The following is a 26,022-nucleotide window of genomic DNA, read 5'->3' on the forward strand; positions in this document are numbered from 1 at the left end:
TTCTGTTAGAATTTCATCAGTGTGCGTTTGAAATTACCTACCTTCTAGTTGGCTATAACTTTATTCTCAGAATGCAGTGACAAATATTATGGTCCATTTTTTCATTCTTGAGAACAGAATTTATTGTACCTGACTGAATTTGTGATCAGCTCTTATTTCTAGCTCTGTATGTGAAATACTTTGTTAAACTTGCCAAGAACTGTGAAGGGAACAGTATGTTACGTTCAGCTAGGAGAAACCAAAATAAAGGACCTCACAGCCATCGGTAAAGACAAACAAAAAGAAAACGTGGCTTTTCTAGTGATCTTTAGTGGCATGGTTGCCATTTATTTGGTAATCCAGCACATCAGCTGCAGGCAGTGGAGAAATAACAACTTTTAAAGATCTTTGTAATGTTGTTGGAAAATACATTATAGATTAAAATCATTGAGATATAGTAAAAATACCTTCTATATCAGGAACAATTGTGGTCAAAGCCATAATTTTTTCCACTGTAGCCAGTTATTTACAGACTTTTAAGATTTCCTAAAGCACTTTCTTTTCAACATCATTCGTTAGACTTTGTCTTTGACTGAATGGGATTTTTTTGTCGAGCTAAAAATGATTGTGCTGTTTCACAGTATTATATGTGTTAAATATGTTGACATGCAAAAATCTATCATTAATATATTGTATTGGATTTTACATACTGCGTGATCATATAGCTAAAGGCTGTGTGTTACTTGTGTGGGAAGGAACTTGATTTTGTTCGTGTAGCCTGATATTGCTTCCTGGCATTAAAATAAACACGATGTTAAGGAATACATTGATGAATTCTTATCACAGTTTGTTCTTAGCAAATTGCAATTAAATGTATGACTTTCCACACAGGAGCTGAAGATGTGTTTTCTTTACAGCATTTCAAGTATAGGTTCTGCAAAACTGCACTTTTCAGAGAAGTGATGATACTCAAGTGTAAGAATTTTTTTTGAAAACATTGCTCTTTCAGGGATGTACAAGCGTTGTTTTTTTTCCCCTGAACCTAGCAGCAGGAGCAGAATTTATTAGAGAACTCTCAACTGTCTCCATTTTTCACTTTGCATTTGTTAATTGCCATATGCCTGTGAGTCTGAAGAAGTTTGTGAGTGGTTCTCCTCCCCTGTTAATTTCCACTTTCTCACTTTTACTTTGCTCCTGTTTCCCTTATTAATTTTGTGTGTGTGTGTGGCTTGTATTCTTTGTGCATTTTTGCAGTCATTACTGTAATCACATCAAACCTAGTTGTTGATGCTATCCACCTGAGACATGCTTAGGAAGAGGTACACGCTGGAGATGCTTTTTCTGTGGTGTAGAGCTTTTTGCCACAGGCACTTACTCATACTTACAATCCCATCAGCGTACTCCGCTTCAAAAGGCAAGAAATGTTGATATGTGACTTTCCTGTTCAGCGTGACACAGTAGTCATCTGTCTTGAGTCTCCCCGGAGTATTTAAAAGCTATCTACACCTGATCAATCAGCTGACTGCAAACATTTCAGTTGTGACTACAGTCAGCTAATGTTTTCTGACCACTCTACTGTTTCAGACTTCCCTTTTGGACTTTTGTTAACTTTTATTAACCAGCCTCAACAGAGTGAACAGCAATTAATGCTAGTTCCTTCCAATTCCAGATGTTCTAACGGTGACATCAAATGATTTCAGGCAGGAGGCACTTGTAAAGAGTGTAGGAAAAAAAAAAAGCTAAAAATATAATTTTTAATCATTGCTCTATAATTTAGTTCAGAATGTTTTCAGATAATTTCTACAACTTTCTGATTTTATAGAGTTGTTCTTGTAAAAATGTATATTGAAAATTGTTTTTTTCTTTCTAGTGAGTACAGCTCCACAACAAAAGCCTGTAAGTATTGACATATAATTTGAATTAACTATCTTATTTTCTGTGTTTCTGGTAGTATTAGTAACTATTAGACTTCTGGTAGTGTCTACCCTTTTTAAAGGCTTCCTTTGAATAAAGCTTTTATGTTTCAGAAAATGTTTTTATTTTAATGTCTTTGGCCTTACCAGTTTTCAGCACATTTCTCTGATGGAAATTCTCATAGACTTACAGTTCTGTAGCTGTGTCAGAGGAAGTTAAGCATTGCCATTTTCATCGCTCATGGAATAATCCATTCAGTTCAAATCCTGACAGCAATGCATGCATGCACTAAATATCAGGCACTGCAGATAGCTTAAGGACTTCAAGGCCTTAATCAGCCAGGTCTTAAAAGGGAGGTTTTTTTTCATGAGGTTTCAAAGATCTTTTTGCCATACGCTTATAGCAAGGAACCACTGATAATACAGATGTTTAGTAGTACCTAAGGTCAAACCTGCTTTCTACATCTGTGTGTACAAAACCTGTATATAACTTAAATAAGCATACAACATGTATGAAATTTAGTAGGATCATCAAATTAGCTAATTTTGACTGTAACATAGTTTGTTTTGAAGACAACAGAATTTACAGACAAACCTTTAAGAAAAGAGTATTTCTCTTTGTTGCCTGTAGTTTATTTTTGACTTGTATGAGGATTTCTTAGTGGTATCTGAATGATGAATGGAAATTGGATAGAGCTAATTTATCAAGGAGTAAAATTAGAAGTCAGAATTCAATTAAAATATAATAAATTGTTTCAGTCTTAGCTCAGATCTCTCGATATTTTTTTCTTTGTTGTTATACCTGGGGTTGCTAGTCCTTATGTTATATAAAATGTGAAACTTTTCATGATGGCCATCTGTTGTTTGTGATTCATATGTTTTGGACCAGAAAGGAAGAATAAAGCTGCTTTCCTTTTACAGGGAAAAAGCTGAACAGCACAGTGTTCATTTAAAATTCTTTACCATTTTCATTCTCTCTGGGTTTCTCGTATAATTTTTCTCTGCATACTTTCTCTGAGCATTTACCTGCATTGTACAGAGAGAGAGATCATGTATATAGCTTACAGCAGATAAACATATAAGATATATAAGATATAGCAGATGTGATAGCAGAATATCTTCCACGTACAATCATATCATCTGTTGATCTAGACTAAAGTTTTAAAATTATTGTGCTAGTTGAGATTATAGGAATTTTACAGTGTCATCTTAGATGTATTTTGCTTTTATGTCTAGTAAACAACCATGTAAAAATATTTGTATAGCTATGTAAGATTTTGATAGATTTTTTTACTTCATGTAACCATGGTTAGACAAAGGTTTTTCATATATAAAATGGAAAAAAAAAAAAACAGTATATTTACTATATTAATTGACATCCAGTATTTTCAAATAAAAAGTATTTACACTGCATGTTTTTGGTCTAAAATGCCTTGAGAGGAATTGTTCAGTTTTTTTTTTTTAATTTTATTTTGTTTTTATTAATATTGCAGGTTGGAAAAATATCCAAAAACAAAAAGAAAAAACTGAAGAAAAAACAGAAGAGGCAAGCAGAGCTGTTAGAAAAACGCCTGCAGGAAATAGAAGAACTAGAGCGAGAAGCTGAAAGGAAAAAAATAGAAGAAAACGTAACCTCAGCTGTACCATCAAATGAGCAAGAAGATGAGTACCACCCAGAGGTGAAACTAAAAACAGCTGATCTAGAAGAGGTTGTAGATGAAGAACCTGGAAATGATGATGGTTAGTGTCATCTGCTTTTATTGACCTAGAATTTACTGTTTCAGATGGGAAAGTAATTGCAGTATTGCATCTAACACATTGAACAGAGTTGCCAAACACAAATTCTTGTTTAATATTTGTGGTTTGGAGCATAATTGTTAGGGTTTAACTTGTTTTCTAGCTCCTGTGTTTTTTTGTCAGCTCTTTACAGGTCTGACAGAGATGTAATACTGTCTTTTTTTTTGGGTCTGTTTATACTGTGAATTTTCCTGCCTCTGTGATGAATCCCTGTTTGACATTGACAGAGTTGTAAATTTGTAGTGCTTGCTTTTAAAACCACTTATCTTCCATTCATAACGTTCTTCTCTTCTGAATTGTTCCCTCGGTTATACTATCCTGAACCACTTCACATTGTTCTTTTTTGTTTGCTTTCCAGCAGCCCTATTAGATCCTTCTCTTGCCTTTAATTTAGATTTTAAACTCTTTGCATGTTCCAGTGATATTTAGAGTTGCCTTGTGTGCTATGTTGGAAGTCAAGTACTTCCTGAAGAGTTAAAAGTTAGGAATGCCTAATTTCAAAAGGATGTGTTGATATGTGATCTAATATGTTGCTCATTAAAATTTTTCAGGTGAGGCAGAAGATCAGGATGAAAAAGAAGACACAGAGAAAGAAAACACTGAAAAAGATGACGATGTTGAGCAGGAACTTGTCAACAATGACCCTACAGACCCTAAGTGGATAGAATCCCCCAAAACAAATGGCCATATTGTCAATGGCCCTTTCCTATTGGAACAACAGATTGAAGATGAAGACGAGGAAGAGGAAGAATGTCCAAATCCAGAGGAGTATAATCTTGATGAGCCAAATGCAAAAAGTGATTACTCTTATAGCAGCTCCTATGAACAGTTTAATGGTGAATTGCCAAATGGACGTCATAAAATTCCTGAGTCACAGTTCTCTGAATTTTCAGCTTCAGTGTTCTCTGGGGCTCTAGAGTCTGTAGCTTGTGGTTCTGCTGTTTCTGAAGGATCTACTGTAACTGAAAGAGAGGAGAGCAGCCCATCTCACGACAGGAGCAGAACAGTTTCAGCTTCAAGCACTGGAGACCTGCCTAAAAGTAAGTATTCCTCTTGGTGGCATATACTGGGCCTGAAGTCTTTTGGAGCTATAGGTGATGTCTGATTGTAGAATGAGTAACGGAAATGGAAAAAACCTTATGTAAATGTTTTATATCTGTTCAGTGAAGTTTGTATGCAAAATTTTACTCTTTTTAAAGTGTAAAATCCAGTACCATGCCTTGCGGGTAGAGCATCACATACTTCTTTCAGTGGTGTGAAAGCACCTTTCAGTAACAAAGGGAGGACTCTGTCACACCATTTCCCTTATTTTGATTGAAGAGTAGATCTGGAACTTCTCTGTGATGTTGTCTTTTCTTTACCTACAGCAGAAGTGTTTTAAACGTTTTTAGTTTCTGGGTTAGTGCCAAACTTACTAATGTCCTGGCCTGCTCCCTGCTTGACTCTGAAGAGTATCCATTGAGAAGATGGTGCCCGTGTTGCCAGCCTCTGCAGTCAGAAGTGTGTGCAGGCTGCTCCCAAATATTTGCTTTCCTAGGCACTGCTCACACCTGGTCAGAAAGTGGGATATGGGGTCAGATCAGCCATAGCTAGGACTGGATCACAGCTGTAGCCCACTACTGGAAACCCTTTTTTCATTGCTGACTGATTTAATCACCTTGGCTTTGTCTAACTATGAACATTCTGATCATTGAATATTACATCATGTGAATGTCCAGTCCAAATGATCATTATTTTAAATTTAGAGTTTCATCTTAGAAGACTTATGGCAAAAAAAAAAAAAAAAAAAAGGCAGTGCTGATGTCTAAAAATCAGGAGGAGACTTTTATGTTATTTTGGTCCTAAATGATTTTGGTGAATTTTGGCCTCCTGGGAACAAGTTTCAAGGAAAATAAACTCTGTTAGTTTTGAATGACTTTAAGAAATCAAAAAAAAAAAAAAATTGAAAAAAGTTTGGGTGGAATTGATGAAAGACTTTTGCCTAGTACCATGGGCTTTGATTACTTTTTTTAAAAAAAAAAGTAGGGGGGGGAGACAAGTGAATGTTATAGAAAGGCAGTGATTAAGTTATGAAAAATCTCTAACAGTCTCCTCAAAGGCAGTGGCTCAGCTGTAAGCATACTTTACATAAACTGGATGCTTTTTTGTGCATTCTGATCCGGGAGCTTGATAGATGCAGCTTGGAACACAGCACAAAAGCATTCTTGATCAATTTAAATAAATCTGCAGTCTTAAATTTTAAAAGCAAAGCAAAACTGTTTTTTTTCTGCTGTAAAACTTGTTTTTAAGGGTAGTAGATCAGTTACTGTAGGTGAATTATGTGCACTGAGCAGTAGGAAAGAGAGAAGGAAGATGATGTTTGCCAGTAAGCATTATTCACACAGCTTAAGGCCAGAGGTGATTGTGAGATGATTTAACCTGGCTCCTTTTTTATAACAAGGCAATAATGCACCTATCTAATAAGCTCTGAAAGCTTTGTTTGGCTTAAAACATATTTTGGAAAAAAATAAAAATAAAAATAATGCTATTGATTTGGGCAAATTAAAAGACTAAAAAAAAGTATGTTTGAAATTTTAGAAGAACTGTAACTAATTTGGATTTGTCCAGCTGCGGCTTTTAGCTTGTTCTATATTTATCAGTGACATTCAAAAGTTCTTCAAAATACACTATTTTCATTCATTAATAGTTCTTTTCAGTTTAAGACAGTTCTCAAGCTTTTTGGTAAATCTAAATGGGATTTATTTATTTATTTTTGTTGTCTCTGTAAGGCATGTTGCCAGCCCTCAACTCATGATGGCTTTTCTGTATTCAGCTTGGGTTTGGACATTTACATTTTGGCCACCAAAACTGCTCAAATCCAAAACTTCTGTCTATAAATCCTGTTTATAGAAGACGTGGATGGTGAAATCTTGGTTTCTGTGCAAAGAGCTGGATTTTTGCCATTGAATTAAATGGCTCCAGAGTATTACCCCATAGGCTTTATTTATAGTGTCAGTGACTAAATGATAAATATATGGGTTTCAACTTCAATAAAGAAAATATTGAGAGACTAAATCTGTAAGCGGATAGAAGAAAATGAGATAGCTCAGGAGAAGATCGCCAAGCCTGCGTGAACATTGTCCCAGATGAAGTTACTAAATTTAAACAGAGCTGTATGCAGAAGTACAGCAGAGTGTATTTCCCCGTTTAAGACTCCAGAAGAGCATTTCACATGGTTTATTTTACAGTCTGACTAAATCAGGTAATCTGTAGGTAGGTAAGAAACATGAAATAAAATGCAATTGGGTAGAGCTGAATTTCTGCAGGAGGTCAAGACTCGGGCTAATAAATCCTCCAGTCTGTCTCCGTGTGCCCCGTTCCCCCTAAAGGCTCCTAGATGCTCCATAGCCTCTTCATGCTGCTGGCAGTGCATGGGCAGGAAGCCTCTACTGCTGTTTTCCTGGGGTGCTGTGTAAAATCCTCCTGCTTCCCCAAAGCAAAGCTGCTATTGTCATCACAGGAGCAGCTTATCTCCCCAGCTGGAGAACCAAACCCACTTCATTCCTCCGTGATCTTATCTCGTCAGGAGCAGTTTACAGGCCTTGTGAGCAAAGGAAGGAGAGATCAGTAAATGCAGCCATAGTTCACTTTCTCCTCAGAAGGAGGAAAAGCTTGATGTTACCAATCTTAACAGCACTCGTGGCTTTAAACAGTAATAAAAATGATGAAGGTACTTTTTCAGTATATTTTTAGTACCCTTTTCTGGTATGGACACAGAGTGTTTGCTCCTCTCCATGTAGCTATTGCTATACATTCTTAAATAGCGTGGCCTCATCTTAATTTCTTCAGGATACTCGCCTCATTCAGCGCAGACAGATTTGCATTCAGTGGCTGAGCAACTATTTTTTTCAAGTTTTTATCTTTTTTCATCTTTTTTTTTTTTTTTAATTCACACTGTGTGACCAAATGCTCTCAGGACAAATTTATCAATTTCCTCATGACTTCCCTCCTTGTTGCAGTGCTTGAATGTTTACTAAGTATATTGTGTGGTGTGACTGTGAGCAGAGGAGGTGATATTTCTCAGCTTTACGGAACTAGGACACACAGAAGTGAAAATTAGAAATGCTCACAAAGTTTGCGCTCAGGTTGAGCTCCATAGGACACTTCTTGAGAGTACTTGCTAAGAAGTACACTCCTGTTGACTTCAGTCAGCTGTGAATGCTCAGCATTTGTCAAAATCAGAATGCAAGGTCTCATTCATCTCTCACAAAATACGGGACACTAACTCACTGAGTTCAGGAGAAAAGCATGAAGGTGGAGGCACTTGCCTGTTACCGTGTTCCAGTCTCTGTTAAGGGAGGTTGAAGAATGCTTTTTTCTAATGCCATACTCAGATATCTTACTAACGAGGCATTTTTCCCCCCTTTATTCTCCTGCTTTACTTACTGCAATACTTCACCTTCAGTAAGAGGTATGGGAAGGATTTACTCAGCAATATCTTCTTTTTGCCAGGGTTACTGAGCTGAGAAAGGTCTTGTTAGTTGTTGAATAATGCATGTGATTGTGCTTAAAAAAAACATACTGCTATGCAGCATGCTCTTAAGGGAAGACTTTGAGTTAAGATTACTAATTCCTGACTTTTAAGTGCTGGAATGCAGCCTTAATATTCTCTATTCTTATATTTATATTATCATTATGCCCTATGTTGGTGCTTTGTTTGAAGTAGAGTTTTGGACTCCATTCCAGCTACTTTAGAGGACTGTTTTCTTGACATCACTGCCCTTCTGACCATTCAGTCCTGCCATCTTCTTTTCCATCCAGACATTATTCTCCCTGACTGCCCATTCAGATTTTTGTCCCAGTAGCTCAAGATCTTCATCTGATCCCAGTCATGCCTAACTCACACTGTTAGACTTCCTTCTCCTTTCTCTCCTTGTCTCACCTGTAGTGTATTTTCTTCTTCCAATTCTTACACCAGTTTAAGTGATCATTGTATTGGATCCCCAGATCCCTTTCTTATCTAGTAGATCTTTTACATCTTACCACCAGTTTCTTATGTAGCTTTTGATGAAGCAGCTGAGATAATTCCTCTGCTGCTGCCTCATTTTTGATACCTGGTTCTCTCCTCCACATTCAAATCAACCTGCTTGCTTTCCCATGCAATTTAGGAGCCAGTGAATGGTGGTATGCCAAAACAAACAAAAAAGCAGCAGTCCTGCAGTGTCAGGACCCTAACGTGTGCTAGGGTCTCCAGTGTCCCAGGAGCCTATAAAGGCCTGTAAACTGATTACAGTTCTGCCATTTCACTTTGAGTTGTGTTTAATGCAAACAGATCCTTCAGAGAACTTTGATTCAACGCTGAATGATCTGTGAAACGGATGACTGAAATTATACAGATTATATATATATACATATATTATATTAATGGCTCTGAAATTATCCAGATTTTAGTATTTCTTTTTCCCAATGGGGCAAATTAAAACAAACAAAAAGAGGCAGAGACTGTATGTGCCTTAGTCGAGAATGGAAGTGCTAGATTTATTCTCTCAACCAAACTGTTCTAAGAATGTATCTTTTGTGTGGAGTTCTTGGAGTTTGAGTTTTAGCATGTCTGTTAGGGAAACATATGCACCATTTTTGCTTCGGAGCTTCTTCAGATACTTTAATAATAGCCACATGGCAATTTGCTGTAAAAACACAAACAATTTGCACTTGAAATGTGTAAGGATATTTAGAAATCAAGGTAAGAAATACTGTTTGCATTGCTTTAATTCCTCATAACATTAAGCAAATTATTGTGATGTCTTCAAGGTATTAGAAAACTGGATCAAGTGTCAAGGCAAGATTGCTTATGGAGAATGAAAAGTATGTTCTGAATACTAACTGGTTTGCATTTTGCTTGTGTTAGCAAAAACTCGTGCTGCTGACTTACTGGTGAATCCACTGGACCCAAGAAATGCAGATAAAATTAGAGTTAAAATTGCTGACCTGGGGAATGCCTGCTGGGTGGTAAGTATCAGGTCAGCTCTAGAGCCTTCCTACTTAGAACAAGCCTTTTTATTGCTCATTTTTCCTGTTAATGTGGTTCTTTCTGTTTTAGCATAAACACTTCACAGAAGACATCCAGACAAGACAATATAGATCCATAGAAGTTTTAATAGGAGCAGGTTACAGTACACCTGCTGATATCTGGAGTACCGCGTGTATGGTAAGAACAACACAATACGTATTCTAAAACCTCCTAAAAACCGTCGTTTATTTAGTGAGCGATCCTGATGAGGATGGTTCTGACATTTTGACACAAATATAATACCATAAATTACGTACTGTCAGATAGCTACTGATGATTGTTCCCCTTTATTTCAGTATTCTAAGCATTCTTAATCAACAGAAAATACTTTGGAGGAGGTTTCTAATTTTCATTTGATGCATCTTAAACCTGCAGTCCAAAATAAGCAAGTTTGAAGGAAAATATAGGTATATTTTAAATATTAAAATCTAATTGAAATTGTACGACTGCATGTTTCCCTCCTGTCTTAGAATCTGTGCAACCCTTTGCTGTGTTTCCATTCCTTTTTATTACATAAAGTAGCAAAACACTGAAATAATTTAAATTCTTGCCACCTTCAGTGAAAACATTCATCAGATTTGGTTTCCAAATCACATCTTTAGATTCTGAACTTGAAGAGAAGGAATTTAATTTATTAGTAAAATATATGGTAATGTTCTGTAGAATTAGTTTTAACACACAGTAAAACTGAAATGATATATTTTTATAGAGAGTAGGAAAAATGAAAATAACTTTTTGAAACATTGATTCTGTTTGCAGTCTCGCTTTGAGGACAAGCTACATGCATTTTCTCATTAAAGATAGTTTTGGAAATACATTTAGAAATACCTTTGTCTATTTTAAAAGTGAAAACTTATTCAAATCTTTATATTTTACAAATACATGTCTGAAAAGAGTAAGTGTGTGAAGAGGAGGAGAACACTTAAATACTAGACACAGTTTGCAGGCGTGGGTGATGAGAAGAATTGCAGAACTGAGAGGGAGAGGAGGAGGATTGAAAGGAACATAAAATCCTACAGATATTATAAGCTCAGCAAGCCATGTGTTGGAAGTAACTAACCCATAAGTAAATTTGCAAGTATGCTTTCTCTGGAGTTTAATACTAGTTTTTGCTTTAGTACACAGAAAAGAACATCCATTTCTAAATTTACTCTTCGATTATGAGGCAAAATGTAGAATTTTTCGATTACATTGAAAATGAAGCATTGAAAATTTTCCACAGTTTTGATCCTGAATTCTGTGAACTCTTTAATGGGTCTTCTCTTAGCTATCTATAATATTACTGTAGGGACTTATCATTCCTTTTACCTGATATTCTGTTTACCTTAATTCAACCCAATTCCTTATTACGGTGTTGAATACTCTGTATTCTTCCTTCAAGGTTGTACTGATTCAGCCTGCATCCTGCTAATTGATACTTGGTGGGGGTTGTAAATGACTTTCTTGTTCCTTTTAAATAGAAAAGAGATCTTTGGAAGGACGCTAGCTACTGACATGATCTGTGAGTTCTTATCACACATTGTAAGAACTTTTATCCGATTTTAAATAGTTGTAGTGACTGGATGAGTGTTGAAAAACTACATTGTACAAGAGGAAATGAACGTGTGAGCAAATACTGGGCTGTTTTACTCTGTGACAGTGATCCTGCCCCTTACACTTGAATTCTTTTTCACGTTATGTAGGCTGTATTGCTTTCTTCCTGTGGGTCCTTTCTTAAACTGACAAAAACAAAATCTAACAAATTGCTGCCACTTGGGTATCTTAGTTCAGATTCACAGTTATGTATGGAATTTCATTATTTTTGTAAGAAAAATACAATTCTGCTTATTTCATATGTAAACTTTAAAGACAGTAAAGCACTTGAGGCAGAAACACTAGAATTCTCTTCCATCTTCTGCCACAGACTTCGTATTTTTGCTCTTAAAAATACTGCAGAAACTTTACAGTCTGACAGCACTGCCACACGATAGTTGAATTCAGTTATCTTTGCTGTACAAGTGCAGTCATGTAGAAGATAGAGATCAGTGCCTTAAGCTTCCTCACCCCAGAAATTCATAGTTTGAAAACTCCTTGGGATCTGCTTTCATTCCGGAGTGGTTAGGAAGTGGGTCAGTGCAGCGTAAGTGCTCATCCTGAATCAGAGGGAATACAGCTCGGAGGTAGGTACTAACCAAACACCTTAACTGTCTGTCTGCAGAGGACTTTTAATGCGTTGAAATGTTAAAACGTGCAGAAACTTATTTAGGCCATTTTTGGAAATCATGATTTGATTATCTCCAGTTGCTGTAGTATCGAAGAACAGTGAAGTTCTGAAGCATTTTAATACCACGAGAGTCCCACTTGCTTCCTCAAGTCTGGATTCTCTGTTGTACTTAGGTGTGCTTCACAAAATGCCCCCCTAGGTTACTTTGCCCTTGTTTCCTTATTTAATTCTGTAGTGTTTACTTTTAGCTCTGTTTTCAAAGGGACTGTCTGCTGGAGCTGAAGGTGGTGGTTATTTTGCTCTGACGGGATGAAAATGTGGCTCAGGTATTCTGTTAGCTGTGCTGTCTAAGACTTCAAATTCAATGGAGAGGAAGGTGATTCTCCACCTCTTCGAAACGTTGCTTTGCTTGTATGACAGGTCCAATGTCATTAAGGACATTTTGGAAGCAGTGCTGTGCAAAATGAGTGGTCCAGCAGCACTGCCATTACTTTTTTCTTCATGGTATTCCATGCCTCCTTACTTTGCCCAGTGTGATACCACCAGGCAGACGGGTGTCACACAAGCACACAAGCTACCTTTGCTACCTGCATGTGGTATTTCTCATTCACTGTTTGAAAAAAAATAAATTTTTTTTTTAAAGTGTTGTCTGTTAAGGGCTAGCTATATCTTAATAAGTGACTGTAAATCTGAGGTAGTGTTCAGGGTAAGTAAGTAATTCCCCTGATCGTATCCCTGTTAGAAATGTTTGTTACTGGTATTGAGCACCTGTTCTGGAAAGGTGACATTCGGCTTTGCTCTGGGAGCTGTGACGTAATTGCAGGTTTGATCTTTCATTCTGATAATGATTTTGACTTTGGCTACATTTTCTTGTCTCAATTTATCTACTGAAAGACAGCGCACATCTTGCAAAAGTCTGTGCCTAATCTGAATGATGTGAATTGACACGAGTGCAAAGTATAGAGAGGTGGTGTCTGAGCAAAAATGAGACACACTGGGCTTTTAAAACACATGCTTGTGATTTTGAATTATTGGGCATGCTCTCTGAACCTGATCTGGAAGAGGGTTTAAAATATTTTAATCTCATGAAGATGGAATCACATGCTGAAATGTATCCTGTAGATCTGTGTGTATCCAGGACCCTCAGTCAGAGATTTCTGAGCAGTGTTCTCACAGAGGCTGGTCTAGGTGAGCTTTTCACTGCTCTGTGTAGCTCCTGCTGCCAGCAGACCTCCTGCTTCACAGCTGTGGTGAGGTTCTCCAGCTCAGTGTGCAGTGTTCAGGTACCACCACATGGCTGCCAAACCCTCCCGAAAGAGCTGGGTCCTATGTGGCCCAGAACACTGCTTAGCAGTACAATGCATGCATAAAGACTGCTCAGCTTGCAAAACAGAAGGGGATTTTCCATCTGTTATATATCCACTACTGGGTCAGATATTTCTAAATCCATTTAAAAAAAATAAAAATGGGCCTTTCTTTGAATTAATTTAGGGTCCGTAGGGTTTCTATGTCAGTAGCTGACCCCTGTATATGTTCATTAGGCACCTCGATCTTTTTGTGTCTCCTGGTTCGTAGGTTTTGTGCTGCACTACCTGAAGTGCATGGGGCCAGGCTTCACCTGGCAGCTGAACTTGGTCTTGTGCTTTATCACTCTCCATTTGAGCCCAAGGCCTTTCCTTGCCTGTTGCTTGCTAAGGAAATAATCTTGCTCACTGGGAATAGCACTGACCAGGCAAGTAGTGGAGCTGCTGCTTGTGTCTATGGCATTAGGTGTTGCTGTCAGGCATGGTCACGGTGTATCACGACAGCAGCAAGCTCTTTTTCACAATACCATTCATCAGCAGTTTTACTTGACCTTGAGTATTGAGAATGGAGGTGATGGTGATGTTTTTTACAAAGCAAATGGTGGTGCCCTGAGCAGGCAAAGCATCTGTGTCCACGTGTGCACAGCGACTTGCAGAGTCCTCCCCTTATGAACCTGGCTTTTAGGACGTGCTGTGTTGTGTCTGCACAAAGTGCTCGCATTAGCTGGGCTGTGCCAGTGCGGGTTGGCTTCATCGAGCCAGCAGCCCCGTGTGTTTGATGCAGCTTCCTCGGAGAGAACAGTCACGTTGTGTTTATATTATACTCAGTACGAAGTAGTCAGAGATTCTGATCAGGATTAATTGTGCTGGAAGTCTGCACAAACAGAGTCATGTAAGGACTCTACCCAAATAGCTTGCAGTGTAACTGAAGCAGGGTAAAAGAGGGAGAAGTAACTCAGTGCTAAAAACCTTACAGCTCCTTTCTTGTGGTGTTATGTCAGTGAATAAGGAGCATTGTAAGCCAGGAGCCTGTGGGCTGAATCTTCTAATTTTAGATGATTCAGCATGGCTCAGTTCTTGTGCCCCACACAGGGTAAGTACCTCTTTGAATCAGATTTAGAGGGTGAAAGGGGGTATTCTCAGGCCAGTACCGGTCCTCTGCTCAGGTAATCTGAATTTTAGGGTTTTAAAGGGGGCAGGGGAAGATAGTGGGGAGAAAACAGGATGACCATGTCTTTGGAGGCTTACATGTATAGTCACTGCATGCATGATGTGCTGTGAAGCTGATGAAAGACATTAAATGCCAGTGGGGTTTTCCAGACTATGACAGAGGAGTTTGCTTGTTCTCTGATGAGCAAAGAATGTAACAAAGTGCAACTTCATTTTTTTCCAGACTTTTAGGGACTTTAGTATGAGTAATTTTTGTGATCATTTGCTGCACATTTACATATTTTGCTAAGGAAATTACACAGTGCCCCCCCCCTTTTTTTTTTCTTTCAACAACGTGGCCAGTTTAAGTGGGATTATCTACTGCTCTCATGCAAAGCTGACACTGGAAATCTCTCTTCACAGTTAGTGCAGTCTAGAAAATGCTCTGTGCCCTTGCTGTACTAAACCCTACTTTAATTATACCAACAGGGAGGTACATTCCTCTTTTTTTTCCTTTTTTTTTCATTTTAACCCAAAAAAAGAAGCAGATCTGGATCCAGCAGTGCCTTTGACAGGACTGAAACCACTCTTGATCATTTGACTTTATCAGTCTGCATTTCCTCTTTTGCAGTGCTGAGGGAGTCTCTTTCTGCGGAGCACAAACTGAGCGGGCACCGAGTGATTTAGCAGTTCCTAAATCTCCAAACCCAGGGAACACAGTGCCCCACTGCTGCTGCAGGAAATGCTGGCGAGGTTAGGGAGTTAACATGGGTCGAGCACATCTCTTTGTGCTGCTCCTGGAAATGACTGCAAGCTCCGTGATTCCACTTTCTTTATGCTCTTTGGATCAGAGACAGGAAAAGCACCTGAAACGATGAGTCTCGTCATCTGACTCGTGTTGGTCATTAGGTACGGTCCTGTTTTAGCTGCGGGGAGGAGATGACTGTATCACAAGCTAGGACATCAACAAGACAATATTTTTTAGCACATATCAGAAGTGGCTTTTGTGGTGAGTTGTGATTCCTGAAATATCTTTTTGTAATGAGAACTCGCTAATACATCATAGCTGTAGACTGTCAGGAAGTCTGAGAAGGAGAAATTGTACTTGGTGTTTTTTGTACCCAAAGAGAATAGGAGTGATTAAGGGAATATCACCTTTGTATTGCTGATATTGGGTAAGAGGAAAAAGGAGGCAAGCAAACAGCTTTTGGAGAGCTAAGGGAGAAGGCTGGTACAGCCTGGGGGACCAGGCAAGCAAGCTCACGGTGGTGGTTTTTATTCATTTATTAATTTATTTTTATTATGAGTCATTCATTCTATTCGTATGAGACAACTCAGAAGGGCAAAAGGAAGAATGAGAGAGTGCAGTAACTTCTGTTAAATGTGCATAGAAGTGCTTGTTGCTCAGCCCCCAGTTTAATTCTTTGCATAACGTCCTCTAACGAGGAGCAGGGAGGTGACTCCTTGACTACTCTTCGTGTTGCCAGTGGGATTAAACAGCCGTGTCCCCATGGGACCGTGAGTATCATTGTGCTGGTACGTGCAAGTGGCACACCACCGAAGGTGTGATGGCAAAGCCTCGGTCTGCACAGAAGCAGCATTTTGAGGGAAAATGGAAAATCAAAAATCTGCTTGGGAGAGAAGAAAAACTTCAAGTCACCGTGCACATATTTTTCAGTAGGCAGATAGAGCACAAAATGCTGTTATTAATCACTGTGCACCCTTTTGCTTTGAAGGTGGTGGGTGGACAACCTGAAACATTCAGAAGTAAATGAATTTCCAAAGAAATTGACTTTTCAAGGCAACGCTCAGCATTTGCATGATTCTGAGCTCGGGGTATAGCAAATAATAGAAAGCTGTTCCCTTCCCAAGCATCCCATGTGTGTCTGACCTTTCTTTCCAAGCAGCAACCGTGCAAAATCCCCTTTATATTCCTTCCATTGCCTGGATCGTTAGAGTAAGATGTTCATGGGAGAACAACCTGTTACCCGGTGTGCCTCTCTCTGAAAGCTTCTTGCTCTTCTTTTCATGCTCCCACTTACCTGCGGAACAGTGTGCTTAAAACCAAGTCTATTTTTAAAGCAGTTACAATTTGCTCATTCACAGCTCTTCATTTCAGCTGGGCTGGAGAAACTCTGGCCAAGAGCTGGATCTCGTCTGTCAGAATAATGATCCCGGCCTCCAGTTTGTTGTCCTTTTTCAGCTGGGGCTTTGTACGAGGAATTCGGGGAGCCTGATGAAGGCCAAACGAATTATTCTTCTCCCAGACATCTTTCCCTAGGCACGCAGCCATTTCCAATCACCGGGCTGAGCGCACAGCTGCCATGCAGTGAGCACGCAGCTATTTCCAATGGTGTGATCAGACACGGGTCCACAATGCGTGGTGGCGGTGCCAACAGCTCCGTATTGTGCTAGGTTCGTGCACAGCCACATGGCAGGGAAGGAACTGTAGCCTCTCCAGAGCCTACAAACGCAGCGGGGTGACCATTTATCCGCAACGTTCTCCATCTGTAGCTGGTGAAAAACAGTCTAGACTGTTTTTCTGTGATAGCCTCCGAGAAGCGCTAAGTAGCGATTGCCAATGCAGGCGGTAAGGGTGGATGGTTGCCTCGGGCTCCTGTGCCATATGGTGAGCGTGCTGCATCTCGCTTGGTATCTCCATGTAATAATCGGGACGCCGATTTCTGGGGAGGCAAATGTCAACATTAAGGAAGATAAGATGATCATTCAGAGTTTCGTTCAAAAAAATTGTGTTCTAAAAAAAATATTTCCAGAGGGAAAGAAATTACATAAATATGGCTAACCTGCATTTGCAGCGCTGTAGAAATAACAGACATATTTTGGCTGGAAGGTATCTGTAGAGGTCCTGTAGCCTTGTCTGCCTCCTGCTTGTACCAGGGGTGGCGTCAGGGCTGGATCAGGTTGCTCAGGGCCTCACCCAGCTGCGTGTCACACACCTCTCAAGATGGCTTTAACGCAGCCTTTAGAAGCCTGTCCTGGTGCTCAGCACATCTCTCTGAAGGATTTTTTCCTCATATCATAGGAATTTCCTGTGTTGTCACCTGTGTCCATTCCCTGTTCTTTCACGGTTTCCTCTTGAGAATGGTGAACCTTGATCTTCTCTGTTCCTGCCTTTTAGGTAGTGGGGAACAGCAACTAAATCCCTTCTCCTTGCACAACCCCAGCGCCCCCAGCCTCTCCTCCTGCCTCCTGAGCTCTGCCCCATGCCCTCCCAGAGCTCCTCCGTGCTGCTCTGGTGTGCTTGCTGCTTGTGCTTCTCTGTGAGCTGTTAGAGGTTTTCCAATTTAATCTTTTTAACTCCACACAGACATTTTGAGCTATTAATACTTCATTTTGGGGAGGGACAGAAGCTCTGTTCTTCTGCAGTGTACCTTTGTGGCTAAATCCATCTCCATTTCCTTTGTTCTTCAGGAATCTGCGTTAAGTAGAGATGAGTTCCTTAGTGGCAGGAATCAGCCCCTTTGGCAAGTGCTCTCCTAAGACAGCTGACCCAGCTTTTTCAGTGAATGTATTCCCATTAGATAAGGAGGGGACTCCTGTGGCTTCTCAGTCCCCTCTCCAGAGAGCAACGACGTTCTCTGGGTTGTGTTCTCCACGGATAGCTTCTGGCTGCCCTGACATTTTATTCAGTTTAAATACCCGGTAATAATTTATGAAGTCTCAGATTTTTTTTCAAGCTGTAAAGTAAAAAGTCTCAAACTCAGAGTAGAAGAAGAAGGAAGGTAAATGACTGTGTATAAGTGCTTGGTGACTTTAGAAATGCCCGTCTATAGGATCAACAAAGATGCCAGCGAAGGGCATTGTGGCTTTGTCAGCTGCTGTGTGATCGGGGCGAGTTGGTCTGGCGATAGCCCACTTGGATCACTCTGCAGTTCACGGTACAAATGGGAACAGAAAAGTGTGTGTTTAGATTCTACAAATATTGTAATATTTGTAACATTTTATAGTAAATGTTCTGACAGTGACATTCCTTCCCTGTGCCAACTCTGCCTGATTTTTGGAATGATTTTGTGGCTCAGATGCGTTTCCCAGCTCTTGGAGATGGAAAGCAGTTTGCTTACAGCACCTGGAAAAAATTAGGGTCCTGGGGCTGCTTGGGTAATGGGTGATCCAGAGCGGAAGGGAATGGGTCGACAAATCAGGCTGGATGCATCCATGCTCGTACATGAGTATGGGCTCCCATCATTATTTCGGTACTTGAGGCTTTCAGTACACATCACGCCTGCAAGGAGAAACTGCCCGTAGGTTTTGTCATGACCCAGTGTAGGGTTAGCATCCCGTGGAAGCATTGCAATAACCTGAAGGGATCAATCATCCCTCTGCCTCTCCTTCATCAATGGGAGTCTCAGTGCTTTACCCCATGACTGCAGTGTTTACTTCGGGTTTAACAAAAACACCTTTGGAAAAACTTCCCGATTTAGTCATCAAGGAGGCTTACCCTGTTGAATAATTTCAAGTGATTAATTATAAAAGGATTTTATTTCAGATTCAGACTTTACTTTGGTCCACAACGTCAGGTACAAGTGTAGCTCCTTACCATGTATCTAGAAATCTCTCAGCTTCTCTACCACCCACACTTAACTCGGTTTAACACGTTAGTCTATTAAATGTGTAACCTCAGCTGACACCGGCACCCCCTCGCATCCCAGCACCGTGCCTTTAGCCGTGCCTCTTGCCCTGGGGGTTGGTGCCATGGCTTTGGACGTGACACACAGAACTCGGTGGTCAGCTGGTGAAGGGGTTTCAGCACTGCTGGTTTTCGGGGCTCGTGCTCCCACACACCCCTTCCCACCTCCTCCGATCCCTCTGGCTGTGGAGGCAGAAACGCCCGGGGTTCAGGCTTGTGGGCCTGCTGGCTCCCAGGTGAGTAGCCTCAGGTGCCGCCAGTGGCTGGAGTGCTGGCTCCCTCGCGGCTCTGGGATAATTGTGGTGTTTTGCTGGCGTTCGGAGACGAAAAGCCTTCCCTCTGAAATACCCATCACTATGTCTGTTGTGTTATAGGCGTTTGAGCTAGCAACTGGAGATTACTTGTTTGAACCACATTCTGGTGAAGACTATTCCAGGGATGAAGGTAGGAACCTTTGGGGTTATTCCATGAGTTTCGCTGTATTTTCACATTCTTCTCAAATTTCTAGCGAGCTTACAGTGGGCTTAACTTTTATTTTTTTGAGTGAACTGTTCATACACATTGTTTTCAGAACATAAATGCAATTTTTTTCTTTTTAGTTTTAAGTTCCATCACTAGCAGTGGGTGGGCAAAACCTCCCTTCTGCAGATACTCAGCTACTTAACAACTGCCTGAAGGAATTAAACTGCCCTTCTTGTAAGATTGCATATGTGTGGAAACCTGATTGAGAATAACAACGTTTATAGTTTAGAAAAGAAACCTCAATTTGGAATTTCGTAGTATTTTCTCTATAAGATTGACACCGGAATAATGTTTACGTTGTGTATTTTTATTTGAATTAGGCAATTACTAATTTATTTATTTTTTTTTAAAGAGAATTAACTCCTGCTTCCACCTGTATACCTGTCCATTTTCATGCTTGTTTGCTTGTAAATGCCCTTTGCAGTGGTAATGTGGGCATCATTCATTGTTCCTAAGTGCTACTAATGATGCCAGAGCTCTGCTGATCCTGGAAACCTCTGCATGGACTTGCTGCAAACATTGTTGATTTGAAACTATTTCTGATTTTTTACTAATTCCAGTTTCTTTCCTCTTCTTTTTTATCCCATCCTTTCCCTGCCCCTTCCACTCCCGTATCCTTTTTTTCTCTCCCTCATAGACCACATAGCACACATCATAGAGCTGCTAGGCAATATCCCAAGGCACTTTGCTCTATCTGGAAAATATTCTCGGGAATTCTTCAATCGCAGAGGTAGTACCTCTTCTTTTTGAAAGGTGCCGTGATGCAGACAGAAGTGGAGTTGCTGTTGCTGGTTGTAGCATGTCCCGTTGAGGAGCATTTTCTGAAATCACACAACACAAATTTATTTTTGAAAACCAAAATGCACAGGAATCTGTGACAAACTCATTTTATTTTTATTTTTATTTTTTAACCTAAACTTCCTGAAAAATAACTGTTTGGTACGTTTTACAGTACGTAGCCAAACTTGTTTGTAGTGGCTGATACCCAGATGCTCTTTTGAGAAGGAAGTTTTGCTGAAAGCATCTTCCCAAATTAGCCACGGTGCATGTGTTTTTTTCACCAGGATCAATCTATTTCTGTCTGTACCGGGCCAGTGTTAGTGTGTGCATGCAATGTACTGATTAAACTGTTGTATGTTTCTGTTTTGCTGGCAATGTTCTCCAATGCAGACCACATAGCATTGATCATTGAACTGCTGGGAAAAATCCCTCGAAAATACGCTATGTTGGGGAAATATTCCAAGGAGTTTTTCACCAAAAAAGGTAACGGTATTTATGCACCACTAATTTAAAGCATAATACTATCCCAGAGGAGAGTATGTTCGGTTATGGGTACTGAAGAAATATATCCATTTACACGGAGAGCTCTTATTAAAGAAGAATTTCGCTGTAAACTTGGCTTTCTGAGGAAAGCAAAAATTTGCAGCATTCCTTTCGGTGTTTCATTTAGAAATCGTTTTGGGATGTACTCAGCAAAGTGTGAACGTTAACAAATGTCTGTGTGAATCTGTTGTCAAATGTTCGTGTAAATGTAAGCAATCAGGGAACGCGGAGCTTGTAACTTGGTGGAAAATGAGCTGCGGGCTGCTTTTGATCGTACACAGTGGTCTGGCAGACCTGGTAAGGAGTAAACAGGGTGGAAAAAGAATTCCTGCCCGGGCAGGAGACACGCAGGTGTGTGCGGTCCTCGGGCTCTGACCCTTCCTGAGGAGGAGGGATGGCTTCGTGCCGGGGCGCTGGAGAAAGCCGCTCTCCCGTGTGCCGTGCTGCCTCGCTGCCAACACTGCTGGTGCTGCTGTGGTGCCCTGGGTCACACCCAGCCCTGTGTGGCCTCGCGCAGCAACAGAGCCCCCAAAAATCAGCCCCTCTCGTGGCACGGCCACTTGCTACAAGCAATCGAATCTCAGCGCTGACCTTTCTGACCTCTTTGTGCTCGGGCTTCAAGACAGGAATGAACCCGGGAGGCAGCGCAGGGATGCTCCAAGCCCCTCTCATCTCCCTGCTTACGAGGCATCGCCGTGCGGCCTCGAGTGCTGGGGCACGGCTGTGGCAGCACGGGGCCGAGGCCGGCGGCTGGCGAGCGGCTTTCCCGCAGGGCAGTGCCACAGCTTCCCTCGTGCCCGTGCCCCCACGTGCCCGGCGGGCAGCTTGTCGGCAGGGCCAGCGCCGACCAGCCACCGCGGGCACCTGGGGGCGCGGCGGGGCCCAGGCTCTGGCGCTGCGCTGCGAGCGCGTAGGGACCTCGCCTGGCTTCGGGTCCTTCCCGAGGGGGGCACCGGGCTGGGCAGGGTGCAGGAGGGCAGGAGCTGTGGGTGGCTGCCTTACGGGGGAGACCAAAAAGCCTGGGATGCAGTTTGGAGGGGAGAGGGCTGCGTGCGGGGGGAATATGATGACTGGCAAAGCAGCAAAAGCAGCCAGTGAAACTTGCAGTGATGGGTTCAACACAGCTATTTGCTTACACCCAGGTGGGAGCCTGGAGCTTGCAGTGTCAGCAGGCTCAAAACCAAGCTCATGTTAGCTGAGATGAACAAACTCAAGGCCCTAAGTGTATAAACCAGTAAAGGTCTGGTGCAGGGATGTACCCTCCGGCATCCCCAGTGCAGAACTGAAGCGTTAATTTAATTCTCAGACCACACAGAGATAATTTTTATGTCCCATCTTCTTTTTTATGTTTTTATGGTCTTCACAGAGTTTCTTGTGGAAAACCTCCAGCCTGTAGTGCTAAGATAGTTTGTTCCTCAGCAGAAAAACACCACAGCATGTTGTGCTGCTCAGGGCGTGCTGGTCTTAGCTTAGATATTGCCAATTTGAGCTCCACTTTACAAAATAAACAGTGTGAGCTCAGGTTCCACAGGGACAGCCACCGAACCCCAGGATCCTCAGTTTGCAGCTGTGCCCTTCGTACCACCTGGGGGTGGAAGGAAGAAAATGCAAGCGTTTGGGTGAAAAGGCGTGCAATCGATTCTGCTACAAATGCATTTCATTCACAAAATGGATGATGACTTTGGATTTCCAGGCTTTCCAAAATGTTTGGGTTTTTCATGGAGAATATAATATCGGATATTCTATATATATATATATATAGAATATATAGAATATAATGCCCCATACTACCTAATTTAAATACAGAGGTGAAGGCTGTTGCATCATCCCCCTCTCCACCCCATGTTGATAACTGATTATGGCAACCCTGGCAGTGACTGCTGCAGCCTGGAGAAGTTACAGACCCAGCCTGTTTTTTTTTTTGTTTTTTTTTTTGCTTGCAGTCAATAACAAGACACTATTTTGCTTTTTGGCAGAGAGATTGCTTGTTGCACAATACAGGAGTGTATACACTTAGAAAATACACTACCGGTTTTGTAAGTAGTGAAATGTTTTTTCAGCACTTCAGTTTAAGAATTGTGTGGGGATTTTAAAGGTCTGAGAGTAAGCCTGGAAGTGAACAAACTTCTCCAAGATGTCTTCTGCTCTGTACATTTGTACTGCGGGTCCGTATAGACCTAAACTGGAGTCTTTTTGCCTTATTTTTTTTGTTGTGGCTTGACTCAGCAGTACTCATGGGCCATACTTGTGTTGGAAATGCCCAGGCACGACCCAGCCGAAGCCAGGCAGCCTCTGCTCTCGCTGTGAGAGAGGTCTCGCTGCTCTCTGCTCGTGGCACTGTCGGCAAATGGCGCGTGGTGAGGCTGAATGAGCTGTTAGTGAGAGCTGTGCCCTACGGTTGGAGCAGTTTTTGTAAGATTTCGGGTTGTTGGCTGATCGATGAGCGAAGGCCTGCGGTGTTCTTGTGCACAGCGTGAGCATGAGAGCGAGTGCCCTCCTGTAAGGGCACGGGGTGAAGGCCTCATGGCGGCCTGCAGCTCCCTCACGAGGGGAGCGGAGGGGCAGGCGCTGAGCTCTGCTCTCTGGGGACAGCGACAGGACCCGAGGGAACGGCATGGAGCTGGGACAGGGGAGGGTCAGGCTGGGGGTTAGGGAAAGGGTCTGCACCCAGAGGGTGGTCGGGCACTGGGACAGGCTCCCTAGGGCAGTGGGCACAGCCCCGAGCTGCTGGAGTTCAAGGAGCATTTGGACAACCCTCAGACACAAGGTCCAATTTTTGGGTGTTTCTGTGTGGAGCCAGGAGGTGGACTCAATGATCCTGGTGGCTCCCTTCCAACTCAGGCCGTTCTGTGACTCAGTGATTCTAAGACAACAGGAAAAAACAGAGAAACTTTGTTTACAGTGGAGTCCAGGTGTAACAGTTTGTTTTAGGAATGATTTCTTGGTTTTGACATCAGGCATGCTCATTTTGAGGACCTCAAGCAAGCTTGCAGTGTGCAGACCTTCCTAAATGATGATTTTCAGCCTAATGAGTTGTGTTTTTTTCTTTTTTAGAGGAAAACTAATCAGGGATTAGTCACTATCAGGGCTGAAGAGGTATTTGTCTAATACCGGTAATGTTTCTGTTTACAGGAGAGCTCCGACACATCACCAAGCTGAAACCTTGGAGTCTTTTTGACGTGCTTGTGGAGAAGTATGGTTGGCCTCACGAAGATGCTGCACAGTTTACAGATTTCCTGATCCCCATGCTAGAAATGGTCCCAGAGAAACGCGCTTCAGCTGGAGAATGCCTTAGGCATCCGTGGCTGAATTCTTAGCAGAATCTCCCAGCCGTAGAAGTAAGCCAGCAACCACTTCCAATGCATCGGACCTAAATGGTGACTGTCACAAATTCTTTAGCAGGATCACACGTGAGCTGGCTTCAATCCTCAGACCTTTATTTTGCTTGAGGTACTGTTTGACATTTTGCTTTTTGTGCACTGTGTTCTTGGGGAAGGGTAGTCTTTTTGTCTTCAGCTAGTAGTTTACTCACCCACTTTCTTCAGAAAACACTTTAACGTGTCTCTAAGCATTGTTTCTTGTGTTGTGTGGCATTCAGATGTCAGATTTTTGAACAAGAGAAACTTCCCCCCATGTGTTTTGGCAAGTTTTGTAACTATTTATGAAAAAAATATTTTAGCTGATGCATATTATATAATTTACAAGCGTAAGAAATTTATCAAGTCAGAACTGAGTTACGGCAAGGAATTGTACAATTTTATCTTCTGGCAAAGGGACGTCATTCTTGTATTATAGTGTATGTAAATGCACCCTGTAAATGTTTATTTCCATTTAAATATGGGACTGGGGACTCAATTTCAGAGTAAAGCTACTAAGTTTTAGAGAGCTTTATAGCAAACCAATTGCATGTAGTGGACTTTAAACTGCTTTAAGGAATTGTGTAAACTTTCTATTCTGTAGCAGTTCCCGTTCATTGGATTTTAAACAAAGTGGCTCTGGTTTACAGGATTTCATTCCCCAAATGGCACTTTAAAGGAAGGCTAGACTTCTTTCTAATAAAGTATGCATTATCATTTAGCACTCCCTTTTAGAACTTTTGCCTATTTTAAGTGCTTTTAAGAAAAGAAAATAGCAATTTCCCTTACAATGTGATAGTGAAGACATGGTACCATATGGTGTTGCCTTTTTATAAGCACTGTAAGTTGTACTATACCTTAAGGAGAAAAAAAATTAAAAGTTGAGCATGAGAACCACTCTCTGTGTAGAATTACTGATCTTTTATAATAAAAGTGTGTGCTTGGAATCAGTTAAGGAAGGATAGCTGCAAATAATTTACAGTGCAGTGGGTAAAATGCAAGAAGCAAGATCATGCTCATTCCATTCATAGCTTTACATGTTTCTAAAACAAATTGCACTAGCTTTATTTTTTTCCCATAACTAGACATACGATTATTCTTTGTAAGTTGCACGCAAGAATTACGTGTTTCCTAGGAAAAAAAGCTACATAGACTGAAGCTTATAGGCAATACAGATTTTAGAATGTAAAATACAGAGGTGTGTTTTGGCCTCTTTTAGAAGTCAGTGGGATGAATGTAAGCTTACTTCTGATTTTCATGTAACTATGGTGCCACTTTTTCTTGACTTTGTCCATATGAAATTTATTCACATGCCTTTGCAATAACTAGATTGTGAGAAGATAGCCCCATGCTGTAACAATAACCAGTTGTTTGAGGTGCTTGCAGTTGTCTAATTAAAGTGTTTTGTTTTTTCAGACAGTGTGCTGGTCATTGGAATCTTTGCTAGCTGTAAAGCCAACTCGTTGCTAGAATTGTGTGTGGTGGGGGCGGGCGGGGGTTAGCCTGGCTGTGATTCCTGTGTACTGTACGATGGGGTTGGTCACAAAATAGCATCACCTGTATAAATCAAAGCATGCTGAAGGCTAACAAGGAATGAGAGGCTGTATCTGAGAGGGCGCAAGATGAAACAAGACAAAAACCGAGCCATTTCATAGGAGGTGTTTAACTTTATATTAAAAAGCGGCCATTTATCCCCCATCCCTGATGCGCCTGTGCAGCCGCTCATCCAAAAAGAAATGGGAGAGCCACACGAACGCGCTGGGCAGGAGACACTCCTGT

The 26,022-nt window shown here is 41.2% G+C and overlaps 1 protein-coding gene across 9 annotated transcripts in view; it reads left to right on the forward strand.

Annotated features, from left to right (window-relative positions):
* The window catches only part of SRPK2 (SRSF protein kinase 2), a 151,481-nt gene extending 125,819 nt beyond the window's left edge, over positions 1-25,662 (forward strand). For 7 of the 9 annotated variants that reach the window (XM_084306312.1, XM_084306316.1, XM_084306315.1 and 4 more), the window contains 8 exons: positions 1,850-1,875; positions 3,386-3,632; positions 4,241-4,729; positions 9,577-9,677; positions 9,769-9,876; positions 19,417-19,486; positions 20,202-20,294; positions 24,020-25,662. In XM_084306312.1, coding sequence (XP_084162438.1) covers positions 1,850-1,875; positions 3,386-3,632; positions 4,241-4,729; positions 9,577-9,677; positions 9,769-9,876; positions 19,417-19,486; positions 20,202-20,294; positions 24,020-24,204 — 1,319 coding nt within the window. In that variant the 3' untranslated portion in view covers positions 24,205-25,662. Of the gene's footprint in view, positions 1-1,849; positions 1,876-3,385; positions 3,633-4,240; positions 4,730-9,576; positions 9,678-9,768; positions 9,877-19,416; positions 19,487-20,201; positions 20,295-20,734; positions 20,828-24,019 lie in introns of all 9 variants that reach the window. The other 2 variants (XM_084306318.1, XM_084306317.1) reach the window with 2 other exon arrangements.
* The last annotated feature ends 360 nt before the right edge of the window (positions 25,663-26,022 follow it).

This window comes from Netta rufina (assembly GCF_964035555.1).
Source record: "Netta rufina genome assembly, chromosome: 1".
NCBI classification, from domain to species: Eukaryota; Metazoa; Chordata; class Aves; order Anseriformes; family Anatidae; genus Netta; species Netta rufina.